At 64.7% G+C, this 18,482-nt stretch overlaps 1 protein-coding gene across 1 annotated transcript in view; it reads right to left on the reverse strand.

Moving 5' to 3' along the window:
* Window positions 1-1,532: 1,532 nt before the first annotated feature.
* The window catches only part of LOC142010751 (cGMP-dependent protein kinase 2-like), a 51,603-nt gene continuing 34,653 nt past the window's right edge, over window positions 1,533-18,482 (reverse strand). Inside the window, exons 13-19 of the mRNA XM_074989163.1 lie at window positions 16,860-16,949; window positions 5,107-5,248; window positions 3,450-3,613; window positions 2,859-2,975; window positions 2,516-2,578; window positions 1,967-2,042; window positions 1,533-1,619 (exon numbers count right to left, since the gene is read on the reverse strand). Coding sequence (XP_074845264.1) covers window positions 1,533-1,619; window positions 1,967-2,042; window positions 2,516-2,578; window positions 2,859-2,975; window positions 3,450-3,613; window positions 5,107-5,248; window positions 16,860-16,949 — 739 coding nt within the window. The remainder of the gene's footprint in view (window positions 1,620-1,966; window positions 2,043-2,515; window positions 2,579-2,858; window positions 2,976-3,449; window positions 3,614-5,106; window positions 5,249-16,859; window positions 16,950-18,482) is intronic.

The following is an 18,482-nucleotide window of genomic DNA, read 5'->3' on the forward strand; positions in this document are numbered from 1 at the left end:
ACCCATCCGCAGGCAGGAGTGTGATGGGTTCGGGGTCCCCAAGCTCTGCACCCATCCGCAGGCAGGAGTGACTCTCACTCAGCAGGAGAACAGCAGGTTTATTAGCTGACAGGACACAGCGTCGTACAGAGGAGTCAGTGCAGCCGGCAGAGACAGCCAGTCCCATCCATGCTGGGGACAGGAGGCCCCGAGGGGCCCCCGGCGCCAGGGCCTGGCCCCCTCCTTTGTCTCTCTCTCTCCCAGCCCAGACTCACTGCTTCCAACTCCCACTTCCAGTTCAACTCCCTCAGGCTCCACCTCCCCATTTGTTTGCAGCCCAGAGGTGTCACCTGCGTGCCAGGTTACCCCCAGCAGGAGCCCCTCACCCTCTGTGAGCCCAACACACACACACATCCCAGCCACACACGGGGGTCCCAGCCAGTGCAACAGCCCCTTCTCAGGGGTCCCCACTCAGGCGGGTGGCCTCTCTGCCCTGGGGGGGCTGCACCGCTCGGAGCCCCCAGCCGGCCTGGCTCTGCCCTGGGGGGGCTGCACCGCTCGGAGCCCCCAGCCGGCCTGGCTCTGCTCTGGGGGAGCTGCACCGCTCGGAGCCCCCAGCCGGCCTGGCTCTGCCCTGGGGGGGCTGCACCGCTCGGAGCCCCCAGCCGGCCTGGCTCTGCTCTGGGGGGGCTGCACCGCTCAGAGCCCCCAGCCGGCCTGGCTCTGCCCTGGGGGGGCTGCACCGCTCAGAGCCCCCAGCCGGCCTGGCTCTGCCCTGGGGGGCTGCACCGCTCGGAGCCCCCAGCCGGCCTGGCTCTGCTCTGGGGGAGCTGCACCGCTTGGAGCCCCCAGCCGGCCTGGCTCTGCTCTGGGGGGCTGCACCGCTTGGAGCCCCCAGCCGGCCTGGCTCTGCTCTGGCCCCTCGGGGAGTCCCTTCGCTCTGCCCCCGGTGCCCCAACTCCCCGAGGGAGCAGCACAGCCCTGTCCTCCAGCCGGGAGCGACTCCAGCGGCCTCACACGGGAAGTTTATTGAGCACTGACCCCAGCACAGAGCTCTCGGGCCCATGGGCCTGGCCTCCCCAGCACCGCCCGGCTGAGCCCACCCGGCCTCTGCCCTGCCCAGCCCCGTCTGCAGCCCCTGCTTCCAGCCCAGCGCCTCCCCTGGCCTCGGTCCTCCGGACAGGTCAGCAGGGGCGCCTGGGCCCCTCTCTGCTCTGCCCACCTCTTCTCCCGCCTTTGTCCCCCGGCGGGACCGGCTGGGCAGGGCACCAGGTCCTTGTTCTGCAGCCCCCTGGCCTCCCAGCACCAGAACCGGCTGTGCCACCCCTGGGTCGGCCGGGCACCCGGGCACCCGTCGCTGGCGCTCCCATCGCCAGCCACTGGCCCAGTCCCCAGTAACACACAGCACCCTCCTGCTCCCTTCCTTACCCAGGGATGCCAGGTGCCCCGCTCCCGCCTGCAGACCCTTTGTACCCTCACCCCCCATCCCCACTCTGTCCCAGCTGTCCCCCCACAGCGTCCTCGGGATGCATCAGGCCGGGGCCCACAGCAGCTCAGAACTCCTCATCCCAGCCCGAGCGCTCCTCCTCGGCGGGCGGCCAGTCCCCCAGGACCGGCGGGAAGTTGACGTGGGGTGGGCCCTGCGGAGGGCAGGCCGGGGCTCAGTCTTCTCCAGCTCTGGGGCTCTGCTGCAGCTCCCTGCTGCGCTCCATGGGGTCGGCTGCCCTGAGCCCCCCTCTGGCCCCATGGCCCCGCCCTGCACAGGGCCCTGCAGCCTCGGCTGCCCCTTGGGGCTGCTCACCTGGGCAGCGTGTGCTGGATCAAGGGGAGCCCCTGCCATGGGCAGAGCGCAGGCGGGGACGCCGTGCAGCAGGGCATGCTGGGAGCACGGTGCCCCCTCAGCAGCACACGGAGCCCCAAGGGCTCAGCCACTCACCCCTCGGCACCAGCCCCAGGCCTGCCCCAGCCGCGGGCCCCAGCCCCTCACCTGCTTCATCAGCGCCAGTGTGGGGGCGACGATCTGCCGGAGGACCAGCCGCTTCCACTTCACCGAGCCAAACCACCTGGGGGGCCAGCCAGGGTCAGCGCTGGGCACTGGAGGGGGACCCGCCAGCAGGGGGCGCTGGGCTGGGGGGAAACCGCCCGCAGGGGCACTGTGAGGGCGGGGGCTGAAGGTGCAGGGGGGGACCCACCAGCTGGGGCATTGTGGGGGCAGGGCCAAAGGGGGGACCCACCAGCTGGTGCACTGTGGGGGCAGGGCCGAAGGGTGGGGGGGACCCTCCAGCTGGGGCGCTGTGGGGGCAGGGCCAAAGGGGGGACCCACCAGCTGGGGCACTGTGGGGGCAGGGCCGAAGGGGGTACCCACCAGCTGGGGCACTGTGGGGACAGGGCTGAAGGTCGGGGGGGGGTCCCACCAGTGGAGACACTGTGGGGGCCGGGCCGGGCACTGGCTGCATCCCCCGGGGTTGGCGGATCCCAGCCCAGCCTGCCCGAGGGGAGGGGTATAGGGTCCCCAGCTCCCTGGGCGCCGTCCTACCTGTGGTTTCTGAGGCTGCGGATCCCGCTGCTGGTGTTTCCCAGGCGCTGTCCTGGCCGGCGCCTGCCGAGGGCAGAGAGCAGGCTCAGGTCGGGGAGCCCCCGGTGTAACCCGCCCCCCCAGGCAGGGCAGCTGGTGGCGCGCCCAGCACAGGCCAAGCGTGCCTGGAGGGCAGGAAGCCCCAGCTACCCGGGGGGGCGGGGGGGGTTGGTGGGATGGGGCCCCTCCGGTCCCGCCCGCCCCTGGGGCTGGGACAGACGAGAGCCCCTGGGGCCCACAGGTCCAGCCCAGGATCCCCCCACAGGCAGCCTCACGGGCTGGTCAGCGCCCTGCGGCCACCCACCTGCACAGCTTGGAGACCAGGGAGCAGGCGGCCTCGCTGACGTAGGCCGGGAAGGCGAACACCCCGGCCAGGGTCTTGCTGTAGATCTGCTGGGGCTCTGCACTGTGGAACGGGGACCTGGCCACACGGCAGAGGCTCAGCACCCAGCAGAATAGCTCCCAGGACCCTGTCCCCCCACCCCCACACACACATCACCTCCCCCCCCGCCCCGGGGCTGGGACCCTCCACTCTGCACCCCGTGGGCTGGGCTGCTTGGGGGGGACCCCACACCACTGTCCACCCCCCTGCTGTAGAACTGACCCCGACAACTCAGGCAGGGCGGGGGGGGGGGTTAACTCCTGTGAGGCATCCGAGCCTTGGGGGAGCATGGGGTGAGCCAAAGGGCACCATGGATGGCCCAAGCTGGTGCAGGTGGGCGCTGACCCCCACCCCACCCCACCCCACCCCAGGATTGCCATAGGTGGCCCAGGCTGGTGCCAGTGAAGGGTGACCCCACGGGTGCCTGGGTGGGCCAGACTGGCATGGCGGGGGATAGCCAGGGGGTTCTGTGGGTGCCCCAGGCTGATGTCCGCCAGCCCACAGGTCCCTCACCGGCCCACCAGCATCTCGAAGATGAGGATACCCAGCATCCAGAAGTCGACAGCGAAGTCGTGGCCCTCATGCCGAAGGACCTCGGGTGCCAGGTACTCGGGGGTGCCGCAGAATGAGTAAGTCTTCTCCCCTCGTGCCAGCTCCTTGGCAAAGCCGAAATCCACCTGGCCGGGGGCAGGAGGTGAGCCAGCAGCACCGCCCCCCCATCCCAGGACTGGTGCCAGGCGGGTCACAGCCGGTGCCTGAACCTGAAACGCTGCCACGCCGCAGGCAGGGGCTCCCTGTGCCAACGGGGCCCTCAGCGCCAGGGGCAGCGTGGCAGCTCGCTCTGGGGCTGGCCAGGCCTGGTGATGGCGGTGGGTGTGTGGGAGGTTGGGGGCTGAGGGCTGGGCGGAAATGGGCCCAGCTCAGCAAGGGGCAGAGCCAGGCCCTGGCTGGTGGCTCCCTTAGCAGGGGGCTGGGCAGGGCTCTCGCTCCCAGGCTGGGCCCACAGCCCTGACCCTGGGGGCTTCCCTCCCCTGAGCCCCACTTCCCTCCGGTCCGTGCCACGTGGGAGGGCACTTCCTTGGTCCCTGCGCCATGGGGCACCTCTCCAATTCGCCAGCCCCAGCTCAGCCCCCCAGGAGCCCACCTCGCACTGCAGCCCCGGCACCCAGGCAGGGCCCAGCAAGGCCCCAGAGGGCTGGGCAGGACTTCGGGAGTACCCTGCTGCAGCCCCAGCTGGGCGCTGGGTGCCAGGGAAGCGCAGGATGGTCCAGGGCCAGGCAACTGTGACTGCCCCAAGAGCCCCAGTTCTGCTTTGGCAGCTCCAGCCCCCGGCCCCCTTGACTGGGAACAGGCCTTCCTCCCCAGCCACGTCCTGCCCTCGCCCGCCAGGCCGCTGGCCTTTGCCAAGTGCTGCAGGGGGCCCAGCCCAGCCAGAGTGAGGGAGAACAGGTACAACCCGGGCAGCAACCCCAGCGTGCCCGCCTGCCCAGCTCAGCTCAGCCCAGCCCAGCCCAGCGCAGGTACCAGCAACCCCGGTGCGCCCGCCCAGCCCAGCCCAGCCCAGCCCAGCGCAGGTACCAGCAACCCCGGTGCGCCCGCCCAGCCCAGCCCAGCCCAGGTACCAGCAACCCCGGTGCGCCCGCCCAGCCCAGCCCAGCCCAGCCCAGCGCAGGTACCAGCAACCCCGGTGCGCTCACCCAGCCCAGCCCAGCCCAGCCCAGCCCAGCGCAGCCCAGCGCAGGTACCAGCAACCCCTGTGCGCCCACCCAGCCCGGCCCCAGCCAGAGTGAGGGAGAACAGGTACAACCCGGGCAGCAGCCCCGGTGTGCCTGCCCGCCCGCCCAGCCCAGCGCAGGTACCAGCAACCTCGGTGCACCCACCCAGCCCAGCCCAGCCCAGCGCAGGTACCAGCAACTCCGGTGCGCCCGCCCAGCCCAGCCCAGCCCAGCGCAGGTACCAGCAACCCTGGTGCGCCCGCCCGCCCAGCCCAGCCCAGCGCAGGTACCAGCAACCCTGGTGCGCCCGCCCGCCCAGCCCAGCCCAGTGCAGGTACCAGCAACCCTGGTGCGCCCGCCCGCCCAGCCCAGCCCAGCGCAGGTACCAGCAACCCTGGTGCGCCCGCCCAGCCCAGCCCAGCCCAGCCCAGCCCAGCCCAGCTCAGCGCAGGTACCAGCTTGAGGTAGCCCTGCTGGTCCAGCATCAGGTTCTCGGGCTTCAGGTCCCGGTAGACGATGCCGTGGCCATGCAGGTAGTCCAGAGCCTCCACCACACAGGCCGCGCAGAACACGGCCACCTCCTCCTCGAAGCAGCGCCTGGGGGGGGGCAAGTGCTTAGTGCAACCTGTCCAGCCTGGGCTGAGACTGGGGGTCCTCCACCGTACGGCCCCAGCCGGCACGCAGCAGGTGTGTCCCTGCAGCGCCCGGCCAGGCGTCACACCGGCAATTCCCTCCCTCATGCCAGCACCCCTGAGCCGCGGCCAGTCCCCTCCGCACGCAGGCGGAGGCCGAGGAAACCAGCCTCAGCACTGCACAGGTTCCTCCAGCCCCAGAGGGACCAGCCCATCCCCAGGTCAGTGTGCAGCTCAGGTCTTAGGAGAAGAGCGCCCTGGGCCCGTCCTTTGGAATCTAACGTCTAAAGGGTTATTCACAAAAAGAAAGAGATTCTATTGAAAGTAAAACGGTCAGAGTGATCCAATGCCGCACACTGGTCCCGGCGGTCTCGGCGCAGGCGGCAGCAGACGGGGGCAGGCAGCTGCCTTAAGTCTCTGGAGTACGTCCTGTGTGAGGGCAGGTCAGTGATCCTGCCGGGCTCAGCTGGGAGCAGAGATGCTCCGGAAGGGAGGAGCCGGGCTGCAGACAAAGACGGAGGAGCCCCAGGGCCCTTTATCCCCTGGCAGGAGCCTGTCGCCCAGGCAGGTCCCCAGCCCATGTCCTTTTTAGGCACCCAATGCCCAGGCACAGTGCACCAGGTCCCAGCGGGCGGCGCTGCCCGGACGCTCTGGAGAGGCAGGAGGTACTTAGCGCCCGGTGGGCAGCGGAAGCCTGGCCTAGCACGCTGGCTGGAGGTGACTCAGGGTGCTCTGAACTCAGCGGGGAGCTGGACGCTGCCCGTTTGCGGCGTGCTCCCTTCCGACAGGCGGGGGGAGCTCTGCCCCATGGCTGGACTTGGCCCCTGGGCGCGCGCTGCGCACACTGTGCCAGACCTGCAAGAACTGCGCTGAGGGCGGAGCTGGCGGCTGCTCAGGCCTGCACAGGACTTGAGGGGGTCGGAAGCCCCCTGGAAACCAACTCCCATTGAGAAGAGGGTTTGGAACAGACTCTGCCGAGGGAGCCCCTGGAGCAGCGACGTGCTACCACTGGGGCAGGCCTGGCCCCCTGGGAGCAGACCGCTCGACACCAAAGGGCAGCCCCAGGCCAGCAGCCCAAGCCCCAGGATGAGCGCCAGCGCTGAGCCAGGCAAACAGACACCAATGCCGCCTCACACCCACAGCGCACACCCCAGGGCTGGCGCTACCCCAGTGCTCAAGGGCCGGGAGCTCCTGCCACGTTGCCAGGGGAGCAGGTCCCGGCTGCAGCGCTGGCAGAACCTGCCGATGGCGAACTGCCTCCTCAAGTGGGGAGGCTTTGGGGGTGAGGGGCTGGTGGTGGTCTGGGATTTAATTCTGGCTGATACTGTGGGAATAACGTAGTGGATGGACCTGGCTAATGTGGTGCCCTGGTTGCAGGGAGCGGGTCTGGGGCAGAATCAGAGAATCCGAGGGCTGGAGGGGACCTCAGGAGGTCATGGAGTCCAGCCCCCTGCCCAAAGTAGGACCAACCCCACTAAGTCATCCCAGCCAGGGCCTTGTCCAGCCAGGACTTAAAAACCTCCAGGGATGGAGAATCCACCACCTCTCTAGGCAACACATTCCAGTGCTTCACCACCCGCCTGGGGAAATATTAGGCACATTAACACATGGTTTGAACTGGGACGCCAAACACCTGACCCATTATAAGGACTCTTTTACATACGTTGCTTTAACTGACTCTTGAGTTCCTGCCTCATGCTGCTGTAATGGAGTGGGGGGAGGGCCTGTGTGAGTCAGGCTGGATGTCCGAGGCAAGCAGCAGCTCCCAGTGGCTAAGGATGACCCTGGGGCTACAACTGGCAGGTGACACCTCTGCCCTGAACAAAGAGCAGGGAGGAGCTGAGCTGGGTTTTGAATCGGGGGCGGCAGTTAGAGGGAGGAAAAGGGAGAGCTGGAAGGCAGCCAGCCTGAGGAGGGGGAAGCTACACCCCAGAGGGGCACCCCTCGGGGTCTTCCCCCCAGGACAGGTTGGAAGGACTGTCTCTGGCTGCTGTGCTGTCGCTTCTGTGAGAAACTGGACATCTGTTGCCTAATAAACCTGCTGTTGTGCCTGCTGAGTGAGAGTCTCTCCTGCCAGCGGGCGGGGTGCAGTGCAGGGGGACCCCTGAACCCCATCACACTGGTGTCAGAAGTGGGATGCACTGCACCCACGGATGAGCTCCCAGCAGTGGCTGACTGAGCACCAGAGAAGGAAGGAGTCTCACAAGAGTCAGAGGGGGAACAGAGCCATTCCTGCAGCTGCTGCTGGTGAGTGGATACCCCGGGAAATAGCGGGGAGATGGATTATACCCGACTCCTGAAGGCAGAGCTAGCGGGGCTGTGCAGAGAGAGGGGCCTGACCGTGGGGAAGGCGACCAAGGCCCAGCTGATTGCACAGCTGGAAGAGAATGACCGATCCGGGGGGGCAGAGCTTGTCCCGGCAGAAAGTGGCCGGTCAGCCTCGGGAAGCGTTTCGGATTCTCCGACAGGAGCAGGGGCTCGACGCCGTCAGACAGACGCGGTGCCCACCAGGTCGCGCTCAGCTAGCGGTGGTCCATCGCGGGCAGAGTCCCCCGCCGCAGAGCTGCGACGGCTGGAACTCGAGGTGAAATTAAAGGAACTGGAGCACCAGGAACGGGAAAGAGAGTGTGAGCACGAGCGCCAGGAACGGGAAAGAGAGTGTGAGCACGAGCGCCAGGAACGGGAAAGAGAGCGTGAGCACGAGCGCCAGGAACGAGAAAGAGAGCGTGAGCACGATCGCCAGCTACAAGAGAGACAGCGGGAGGAGAAAGAACGAGAACGGAAGGAGAGAGAGCGAGAGCGTGAGGAGAGAGAGCGAGAGCGGGAGCATGAGCGAACCATGGCAGAGGCGAGACGCCAAGAGGCCCCAGCTGCGGTAAGCGGGGAGAGGGCCAGACGGCTCGGGGTGGCCAGTCACTTGGAGACGCGTGTGCTGGCCCAGTGTCAGGACCCAGGGGACATGGACGAGTTCCTTACCGCCTTTGAGCGAGCCTGTGAGTTGCATGAGGTTCCCCCAGCTGAGTGGCTCCGGCACCTCACCCCCTTGCTGGGCCGGAAGGGTGCAGTGGTGCTCAGCCAGCTGGTGGGGCTGCAGCCTGGGGACTATGAACGGTTCAAACAGGCCCTGCTGCATAAGTTCGGGCTGACTCCGGAGATGTACAAGAAGAAGTTCCAGGAGGCGCAGAAGAGGCCAGAGGAAACCCACGTAGATACAACCGCCCGCCTGAAGCAATACTACCAGAAGTGGGCGTTCGGAATGGGAGTCCAGTCCGTAGAGGACCTGATCGAGCTGGCGGTCGTGGAGCGATTCTACGAGATGTGCTCACCTGACCTGAGGGTGTGGCTCGTGGACCGGAAGCCAGGGGACTCACATGATGCAGGGAAACTGGCAGATGACTTCACAAACAGCCGGGCCAGGTTTGAAAGTGAGCCCCACAAAGAGAGGGAGTCCCGGAGGGAGAGGGAGTCCCGGAGGGAGAGGGAGTCCTGGAGAAACCGAGAATCTCAGAGAGACCGGTCCCTAACTGTACGACAGAGGGGACCACCTCTTGGGCAAGCCCAGGAAAGAGGGGCCAGCCACCCACCCCCCAGAGAGCCAAACAGAGCCTGGACAGAGCAGCCGGCCCGAGGGACACAACCAGACCCAGGCTGTTACCGCTGTGGGCGAAAGGGGCATAGAGCAGCCCAGTGCCCAAGGCTCCCAGACAGGTTGAGCAGGCCGGGGGGTCATGGAGTCAACTGGGTGGGGTCCCAGAAGTCAGAGGGGCTGGCGGCCAAGGCGGGTGGTGCTGACAATGGGCACTCGGATTGGGCCGAGTCCGCCCCACAGACCAGCTCCTCAGGGGGACCAAATGCTCAGAGGCCAGTTTACAGAGTGGGGGCAGCGCTACCTCTGTGGAGCAAGTGTCTCAAACACCTCGAGGTAGACGGGAAAAAGGTCACGGGGTTCTGGGACACAGGCGCTGACGTGACGCTGGCCCGACCCGGGGTGGTGGCACCGGGCTGCATGATACCCGATTCCCACCTGACGATAACAGGAATTGATGGGACCCCTTTCAAGGTGCCCATGGCGAGGGTGCACCTGAAATGGGGGAAGAAGGAAGGCCCCAAGGAAGTGGGCGTGCACAGCCATTTGCCGGCAGATGTACTGATGGGGGCTGACCTGGAGAACTGGCAAGGTGAACGCCCTCGTGCCCTGGTCCTGACCCGTAGCCAAAGAAAACGAGGGGTGCGCTCCCCAGATTCAGGGGTACAGGCCCAGCCAAAGTCACAGGAGCCACAGGGGCCAACCCTGAGAGAAAGGGGGCCCCCAAAAACCAGGTCTCACAGGCCAGGGGTGCTGGAGCCAGGCAGGGATGGGGAAGTAGCATCCGCTCCTGCCCAAGCGGAAGAATTCCAGGCAGAGCAGCAGAGAGACCCCTCCTTGCAGAAGCTGAGGGAACTGGCCAGTCTCAGCCCATCTCCCCAGCTGGGGGAGGGCTGCAGGGAGAGATTCCTGTGGGAAAAGGGATTCCTGTACCGGGAATGGGCTCCCAGACGCAAAGCGGAGCCATGGAAGGTCCAGAGGCAACTGGTGGTTCCCCAAAAGTACCGGCGCAGGCTGCTGTACCTAGCTCATGATGTCCCGCTCGCAGGACACCAGGGGATCCACCGAACCAGGAGAAGGTTGTTACAGAACTTTTTCTGGCCAGGGATCTTTGCAGCTGTCCGTCTGTATTGCCTGTCCTGCGATCCCTGCCAGAGGGTGGGGAAGAGCCGGGACAAGGGGAAAGCTGCCCTGAGGCCACTGCCCATCATAGAGGAGCCTTTCCAGAAAGTGGCTATAGACATAGTGGGCCCCTTCAGCAAGGCAACGCGTTCGGGGAAGAAATATATTTTGGTAGTGGTAGATTTTGCCACGCGATACCCAGAAGCAGTGGCCTTGACCTCTATCGACGCTGACACCGTGGCAGATGCACTGCTGTCCATTTTCAGCAGAGTGGGGTTCCCCAAGGAGGTCCTCACAGATCAGGGGTCCAACTTCATGTTGGCCCTACTGCAAAGCTTGTGGGACAAGTGGGGGGTCCGGCACACCTGGACCACAGCCTACCACCCGTAGACCAATGGGCTGGTGAAGAGGTTCAATGGGACTCTGAAGCAGATGCTGAGAACCTTCATGAATCAATACCCCCATGACTGGGACAAGTACTTACCCCACCTGCTGTTTGCATACAGGGAGGTCCCCCAGGAATCCACGGGGTTCTCCCCGTTTGAGCTGGTGTACGGAAGGAGGGTACGGGGACCCTTGGACTTGCTCAGAGAAGAGTGGGAGGGGACGGCCTCTCCTGAAGGGGAGTCAGTGGTACAGTATGTACTGACCTTCCGGGAAAAACTCACCGAGCTCATGGGCCTGGCCAGGGAGAACCTCTCCATGGCCCAAAGGAAGCAAAAGGTCTGGTATGACCGTAACGCCAGGGCCCGAGTCTATGCCACCGGGGACCAAGTGATGGTCCTTATACCTGTGCGGCGGAACAAGCTGCAAGCGGCCTGGGATGGGCCCTTCAAGGTTGTCAAACAGCTAAGTGACGTGAATTATGTGGTGGAACTGTCAAACCGGCCCACAGCCACCGGGTCTATCATGTGAACATGATGAAACCTTACTGGGACAGACAGAACTTGGTGCTGGCCGTGTGCAGGCACTGGGAGGGGCAGGGGGATGATCCCTTGGTGGATTTACTCACAAGGAGTGGAGCCGGCTCCTTGCTGGAGTCTATTCCCCTCTCAGACCAGCTGACCCCTGCCCAGCAGACGGAGATCAAGGAGGTGCTGCATTCGCATCAACAGCTGTTCTCGGACAGACCCGGACGCACTGACCTGGCTGTCCACCGAATAGAGACGGGCACCCATGCCCCTATCAAGTGTGTGCCATTCAGAGCCACAGGGAGGACGGCTCAGGACATAGAGCGGGAGGTTGAAGACATGCTGGCTCTGGGGGTGATCCAACCCTCGTCCAGCCCCTGGGCCTCTCCCGTGGTGTTAGTCCCTAAAAAAGATGGGTCTGTTCGGTTTTGCGTGGACTATCGCAAGCTTAACGCCATCACTGTCTCGGACGCCTACCCCATGCCCAGGCCTGATGACCTCTTAGACAAGCTGGGGGGAGCCCGTTACCTCACCACCATAGACCTCACCAAGGGGTACTGGCAAGTGCCATTAGACCAAGATGCCCGGCTGAAGTCGGCTTTCATCACTCCTGTGGGGCTCTACGAGTTCCTGGTCCTGCCCTTTGGCCTCAAGGGGGCACCCGCTACCTTCCAGCGTCTGGTGGACCAGCTACTGAAAGGGATGGAGAGCTTTGCCCTGGCTTACATGGACGACATTTGCATCTTCAGCCAGACGTGGGAGGACCATGTGTCCCAACTCAAGCAGGTGCTGGACCGACTCCAGAAGGCCGGTCTGACTATCAAGGCAGGGAAGTGCAAGGTGGGAATGGCTGAGGTGACCTACCTGGGCCACAAGGTGGGCAGCGGCTGCTTAAAGCCAGAGCCCGCTAAAGTGGAGGCTGTCAGAGATTGGCCAACACCCCAGACTAAGAAACAGGTCCAGGCCTTCATTGGGATGGCGGGGTACTACCGGAGGTTTGTGCCCCACTTTAGCTCCATCGCAGCCCCCCTCATGGAGCTGTGTAAAAAGGGAAAGCCTGACAAGGTGGTCTGGACCGAGCAGTGCCAAGAGGCCCTCTGCGCGCTGAAGGAGGCTCTGGTCAGGGCCCCAGTGCTGGCAAATCCAGACTTCAACAAGCCCTTCCTGGTGTTCACCGATTCCTCAGATGTGGGGCTGGGGGCGGTGCTAATGCAGGTGAATGACAAAGGGGAGAAACACCCCATCGTGTACCTGAGTAAGAAGCTGCTGCCCCGGGAGCAGAGCTACGCGGCCATAGAGAAGGAATGTCTGGCCATGGTGTGGGCGCTGGGGAAGCTGCAGCCGTACCTGTTTGGACGGCGTTTCACCGTGTACACCGATCACTCACCCCTGACCTGGCTGCATCACATGAAAGGGGCCAACGCCAAGCTCCTGCGGTGGAGTCTGCTCCTGCAGGACTACGACATGGAGGTGGTCTACGTCAAGGGGAACAACAACACCATAGCCGATGCCCTGTCACGCAGGGAGGGCCCCGAACTTCCCCAGGTCACTGGCTAAGTGACCCCGCTCAGTGCGGTCTGGAAGTGGGGAGAGATGTGATGGAGTGGGGGAGGGCCTGTGTGAGTCAGGCTGGATGTCCGAGGCAAGCAGCAGCTGCCAGTGGCTAAGGATGACCCTGGGGCTACAACTGGCAGGTGACACCTCTGCCCTGAACAAAGAGGAGGGAGGAGCTGAGCTGGGTTTTTGAATCGGGGGCGGCAGTTAGAGGGAGGAAAAGGGAGAGCTGGAAGGCAGCCAGCCTGAGGAGGGGGAAGCTACACCCCAGAGGGGCACCCCTCGGGGTCTTCCCCCCAGGACAGGTTGGAAGGACTGTCTCTGGCTGCTATGCTGTTGCTTCTGTGAGAAACTGGGCATCTGTTGCCTAATAAACCTGCTGTTGTACCTGCTGAGTGAGAGTCTCTCCTGCCAGCAGACGGGGTGCAGTGCAGGGGGACCCCTGAACCCCATCACAGCTGCCCCTCTGCTCTTCTGATTTGCTCACCTTACTATTTTTCTGATTTGTCAACCTTCATTACTGTGTTTGGTTCTCTGTGCCTTAAATATTGAGTCTGTTCTGGTCTGGCTACGGTCTGAAGAAGTGGGTCTGTCCCACGAAAGTTCATCACCCAATAAATTATTTTGTTGGTCTTTAAAGTGCTACTGGACGGCTGTTTTGTTCTGGTGAAGTATTTTTTCCAAATATCTAACCTACATCTCTCCCTCTTCAACTTCAGACCATTGCTCCTTGTTCTGCCATCTGACACCACTGAGAACAGTTTCTCACCCTCCTCTTTAGAGCTCCCCTTCAGGAAGTTGAAGGCTGCTATTAAATCACCCCTCAGTCTTCTCTTCTGTAAACTAAACAAGCCCATATCCCTCAGCCTCTCCTCATAGGTCTTGTGCTCCAGCAAATCCACATCCTTTTTATACTGAGGGGCCCAAAACTGGACACAATATTCCAGATGGGGCCTCACCAGTGCTGAATAGAGGGGAACAACCACTTCTCTAGATCTGCTCGAAATGTTCTTCCTGATGCACCCCAATATGCCGTTAGCCTTCTTGGCTACCAGGGCACACTGTTTACTCATATCCAGCCTTTCATCCACCATAACCCCTAGGTCCCTTTCCATCATACTGCTGCTGAGCCAGTCGGTTCCCAGCCTGTAACAGTGTTTGTGATTCTTCCGCCCCAGGTGCAGGACTCTACACTTCTCCTTATTGAACCGCATCAGGTTTCTTTTGGCCCAGTCCTCCGATTTATCCAGGTCCCGCTGGATTCTCTCTCTACCCTCCAACGTATCTACCTCTCCCCCTAGTTTTGTGTCAACCGCAGACTTGCTGAGGATGCAACCCAGTCCCTCATCCAGGTCATTAATAAAGATGTTGAACAGTGCTGGCCATGGAACCAATCCTTGGGGTGCTCCACTTGAAACCGACTGCCAACCAGACACTGAGCTATTCATCACTACCAGTTGGGCCCGACCATCAAGCCAGCTTTCTGTCCATCTTACAGTCCATGTGTCCAATCCATATTTCCTTAACTTATGGGCAAGAATGTTGTGGGAGACCGTATCAAAAGCCGTGCTGAAGTCAAGGTATATCACATCCACTGACTTCCCCATGTCCACAGAGCCTGTTAGCTCATTGCAGGAGCTGATCAGACTGGTCAGCCAGGACATGATAGCTGAGCGCCGGGGAAGTGCCTCTGTAGAGTATAGAGGTGGAGGAGGGTCTGACCCCCTTGAAGAGGGCAGCGCTGCCGGCAGAGCTGACGCATCACCAGTGCCTGTTCTCCAGCAGACCTGGGCTCGCAGGCAGGCTGGCCCGTTCCACATTCAGATGCCGGCCACTGCCCTGCTCCCAGCTGGGCTCCCAGGGTGGACCTCACAGAGCCGCAGGAGCCAGCGGAGGTGGTGTGGACGGAGGCCGGTGAGCCAGGCTCCCATGCAGAGCGCCTCGGCCAGGAGCCAGTTCTGCCAGGCCGTGCTGGGAACCCCGGGGTGTTCCGGGCCGGAGCAGAGCCCTTGCAAGGCAGGCAGGGTGAGGGGCACAGCCACATGGCGAACTCAGCAAGAAGCTCCCCGCGGAGCCAAACTCAGCCAGTGGAGCAGGAGTGTTGGGCTCCCGCCCGGGCTGTCAAGCAGCGCCAGCCCCATTTCTGCAGCAGGACGTTCCTGGTCCTGGCTGACCGTGCCGCACACGCCCAAGGCCAAGGGCACCAAGCCAGGCTGCTGCGCTAGAGCCTAGGCCCACCGGCCCTGGGGGTAGCCCACATTGCAGGGAAGGAGGTCGCGGCAGGCGTGCTAGCGGGAGCAGGGCTGGCAGGCGGTAGCCCGTGTCAGGTTTGCATTGGGGTGTGGCGTTATCGGCGTGTGCTGGAAGCACCTGGGTCCCTCTCGCACCCATCATGCCCCCCAGGAGCGCGGCCTCCCAGCGCTGCTCTGCCGGGCCAGCTCTGGCGCGGCCCTTGGTGGTATTTAAAGGTGTGTCTGTGTCACACGCCGGCCCCTGGAGTCACACCGCGGAGCAGCTCGCCAGCGGGCTGGGAGAGGCTGCTCAGCCCCTCTCCAGGCACTGGAGCCGGGGGCACCGAATGGACTGTCCTGCCAAGGGTCTGGCGGGACCGTGGGCCCTGGCGCCCACCGGCAGAGACCAGAGTCGGGCACGGCCGGGGCCGGCCCAGAAGGCTCCAGCCGCCGGCCTGGGATGTGCGGTCACACAGCCAGAACAACGGGAGCCCTCCACCTGGCCCAGGAGAGATAAGGGGCCCTGGGATCTCCAGCTCGCCTCTGCTCCGGCTTCTCCCTCCGGAGGGGCTCTGCCTGGAGCTCTGGGCAGAGGACTGACGGCCCAGCCTGGGGCTCCTTCCACCTCTGCTGCACCCAGACCCTTGCAGCAGGCACAGGCTCCGGTCCCGTTCACCCGTTCGTTGGGCGCTGGGGTCCCTGTCAGACGCGATGGGCCGGCCCAGCGTGCTTGCCGGGGAGCTCAGGCAGACGCCGGCCTGGGGAAGGGCTGCTCCTCTGGGGCTGGAGGAACCTGCTGGCGTGTTTCGATACGCTCTCGCGGCTGCTGCGAGTTCCTGTTCCCCAGGCTGGTGACGCAGGTGCTCTGGGACGCATTTGGTGCCCTAGAGTGGAGGGCCCCCGTCTTCTGCTTCCGGCCGCCCTGCCTCTAAGCAGGTGTCTCCCTGGAACTGCCGGTCACAGCCGGCCCCGCCTGTGCCGCCCCGCAGAACCCCGCCAGGGCAGGGCGATGGCTGGCAAGGGGCACGAGGGGAGCACTGGGCACTCACCCCTAGCTCACGGGAGGGCCCTGCCCCCACTTCACCAGGGAGGACGCGGCTGGGGCCAGGTGCCTCTGCCTCCCGCCGCTGCGGCCGGAGAGTGGGGCTGGGGCCCCTGTGCTGGTAGCAGGTCCCCCGCAACTCCCCTGAGCCACACGGGGGCCCCAAAGTGCAGCTCCCAAGACAGCGCTAGGGACAGTCCCATGGACGGGACAGCCCGCGGTCTGCTGGCCCCTTGCCCGACCCAGAGCACCGGGGGGCATGGGGTCCTCGCCCTGCACTACGCCTCTGCCCGTGCCACCTTCCAGCCCCACACTGCCCACCTGCCCCCCCACGGCCCCCAGCAACTCCGCCCACCTGCCCCACCCCCAAGCAACTCCGCCCACACCGCCCCACCCCACGGCCCCCAGCAACTCCGCCCACCTGCCCCACCCCATGGCCCCCAGCAACTCCGCCCACACCGCCCCACCCCACGGCCCCCAGCAACTCCACCCACCTGCCCCACCCCACGGCCCCCAGCAACTCCGCCCACACCGCCCACCTGCCCCACCCCCACAGCCCCCAGCAACTCCGCCCACCTGCCCCACCCCGACAGCTCCCAGCAACTCCACCCACACCGCCCACCTGCCTCACCCCCACAGCCCCCAGCAACTCCGCCCACCTGCCCCACCCCCACAGCTCCCAGCAACTCAGCCCACACCGCCCACCTGCCCCACCCCCACAACCCCCAGCAACTCCGCCCACTGCCCAGCCCACAGCATCGGGTCCCTTCCCTCCCTGCACAGGTCCCTCACCCCCAGCAACCCACCTGCTGCTGCACCCCCATGGCCCTGCCCACCCCAGTCCCACCCACAGATACCACTCGCTTCCTGCAGTCCCCAACCCCAGCAACCCTCCCAGGCCCCCAGTCACACCACCCACCTACCCTGCCTCTCCCTGCCCGCAGCAACCCTTATGGCCCACACTGCCCACCCGCCTGCTCCCATCTGCACCACGTCAGGTCTCTCACAGCCCCTGCGCACAGCCCCCCCCGCCTGTCCCGCCTGCATCCTGGTGTGCACCCCCGGCCCGGCCCAGCCCAGCCACCCCCCCGGGCGGTCTGCTCTCCCTGCTCCCCCGGCCAATGCCGTACACCTCGCGCAGCTTGGTCCACAGCTCGCCCCCCGGGCAGAACTCCAGCAGCAGGTAGACATATCGGCTGTCCCGGAAGGTGCCAAAGAGCCTGGGGCAGGGAGGAGGAAGGTGTTAAACTGCAGCCTTCACTGCCCCCGCCCCCCCCCGTCAGAGCACCCACAGCCTGCCAGTGCAACACCCCAGTGCAACCAACAACCCCCCAGTGCACCCCTTAGCCTGCCTGTGCACTCCCAGTGCAACCAACAACCCACCAGTGCACCCCTTAGCCTGCCAGTGCAACCCCCAGTGCAACCAACAACCCCCCAGTGCACCCCTTAGCCCGCCTGTGCACCCCCAGTGCAACCAACAACCCACCAGTGCACCCCTTAGCCCGCCTGTGCACTCCCCAGTGCAACCAACAACCCACCAGTGCACCCCTTAGCCTGCCAGTGCAACACCCCAGTGCAACCAACAACCCCCCAGTGCACCCCTTAGCCCGCCTGTGCACCCCCAGTGCAACCAACAACCCACCAGTGAACCCCTTAGCCTGCCAGTGCAACCCCCCAGTGCAACCAACAACCCCCCAGTGCACCCCTTAGCCCGCTTGTGCACCCCCAGTGCAACCAACAACCCACCAGTGCACCCCTTAGCCCGCCTGTGCACTCCCCAGTGCAACCAACAACCCACCAGTGCACCCCTTAGCCTGCCTGTGCACTCCCCAGTGCAACCAACAACCCACCAGTGCACCCCTTAGCCCGCCTGTGCACTCCCCAGTGCAACCAACAACCCACCAGTGCACCCCTTAGCCTGCCTGTGCACTCCCCAGTGCAACCAACAACCCACCAGTGCACCCCTTAGCCTGCCAGTGCAACCCCCCAGTGCAACCAACAACCCCCCAGTGCACCCCTTAGCCCGCCTGTGCACCCCCAGTGCAACCAACAACCCCCCAGTGCACCCCTTAGCCAGCCTGTGCACCCCCCAGTGCAACCAACAACCCCCCAGTGCACCCCTTAGCCTGCCAGTGCAACCCCCCAGTGCAACCAACAACCCCCCAGTGCTCCCCTTAGCCCGCCAGTGCAACCCCCCAGTGCAACCAACAACCCCCAGTGCACCCCTTAGCCCGCCTGTGCACCCCCCAGTGCAACCAACAACCCCCCAGTGCACCCCTTAGCCTGCCAGTGCAACCCCCAGTGCAACCAACAACCCCCCAGTGCACCCCTTAGCCTGCCTGTGCACTCCCCAGTGCAACCAACAACCCACCAGTGCACCCCTTAGCCCGCCTGTGCACCCCCAGTGCAACCAACAACCCCCCAGTGCACCCCTTAGCCCGCCTGTGCACCCCCCAGTGCAACCAACAACCCCCCAGTGCACCCCTTAGCCTGCCAGTGAAACCCCCCAGTGCAACCAAGAACCCCCTAGTGCATCCCTTAGCCCGCCTGTGCACCCCCAGTGCAACCAACAACCCCCCAGTGCACCCCTTAGCCTGCCAGTGCAACCCCCCAGTGCAACCAACAACCCCCCAGTGCACCCCTTAGCCTGCCTGTGCACCCCCCCAGTGCAACCAACAACCCCCCAGTGAACCCCTTAGCCTGCCAGTGCACCCCCCAGTGCAACCAACAACCCCCCAGTGCACCCCTTAGCC

Source organism: Carettochelys insculpta, chromosome 3 (assembly GCF_033958435.1).
Source record: "Carettochelys insculpta isolate YL-2023 chromosome 3, ASM3395843v1, whole genome shotgun sequence".
Classification (NCBI taxonomy): domain Eukaryota; kingdom Metazoa; phylum Chordata; order Testudines; family Carettochelyidae; genus Carettochelys; species Carettochelys insculpta.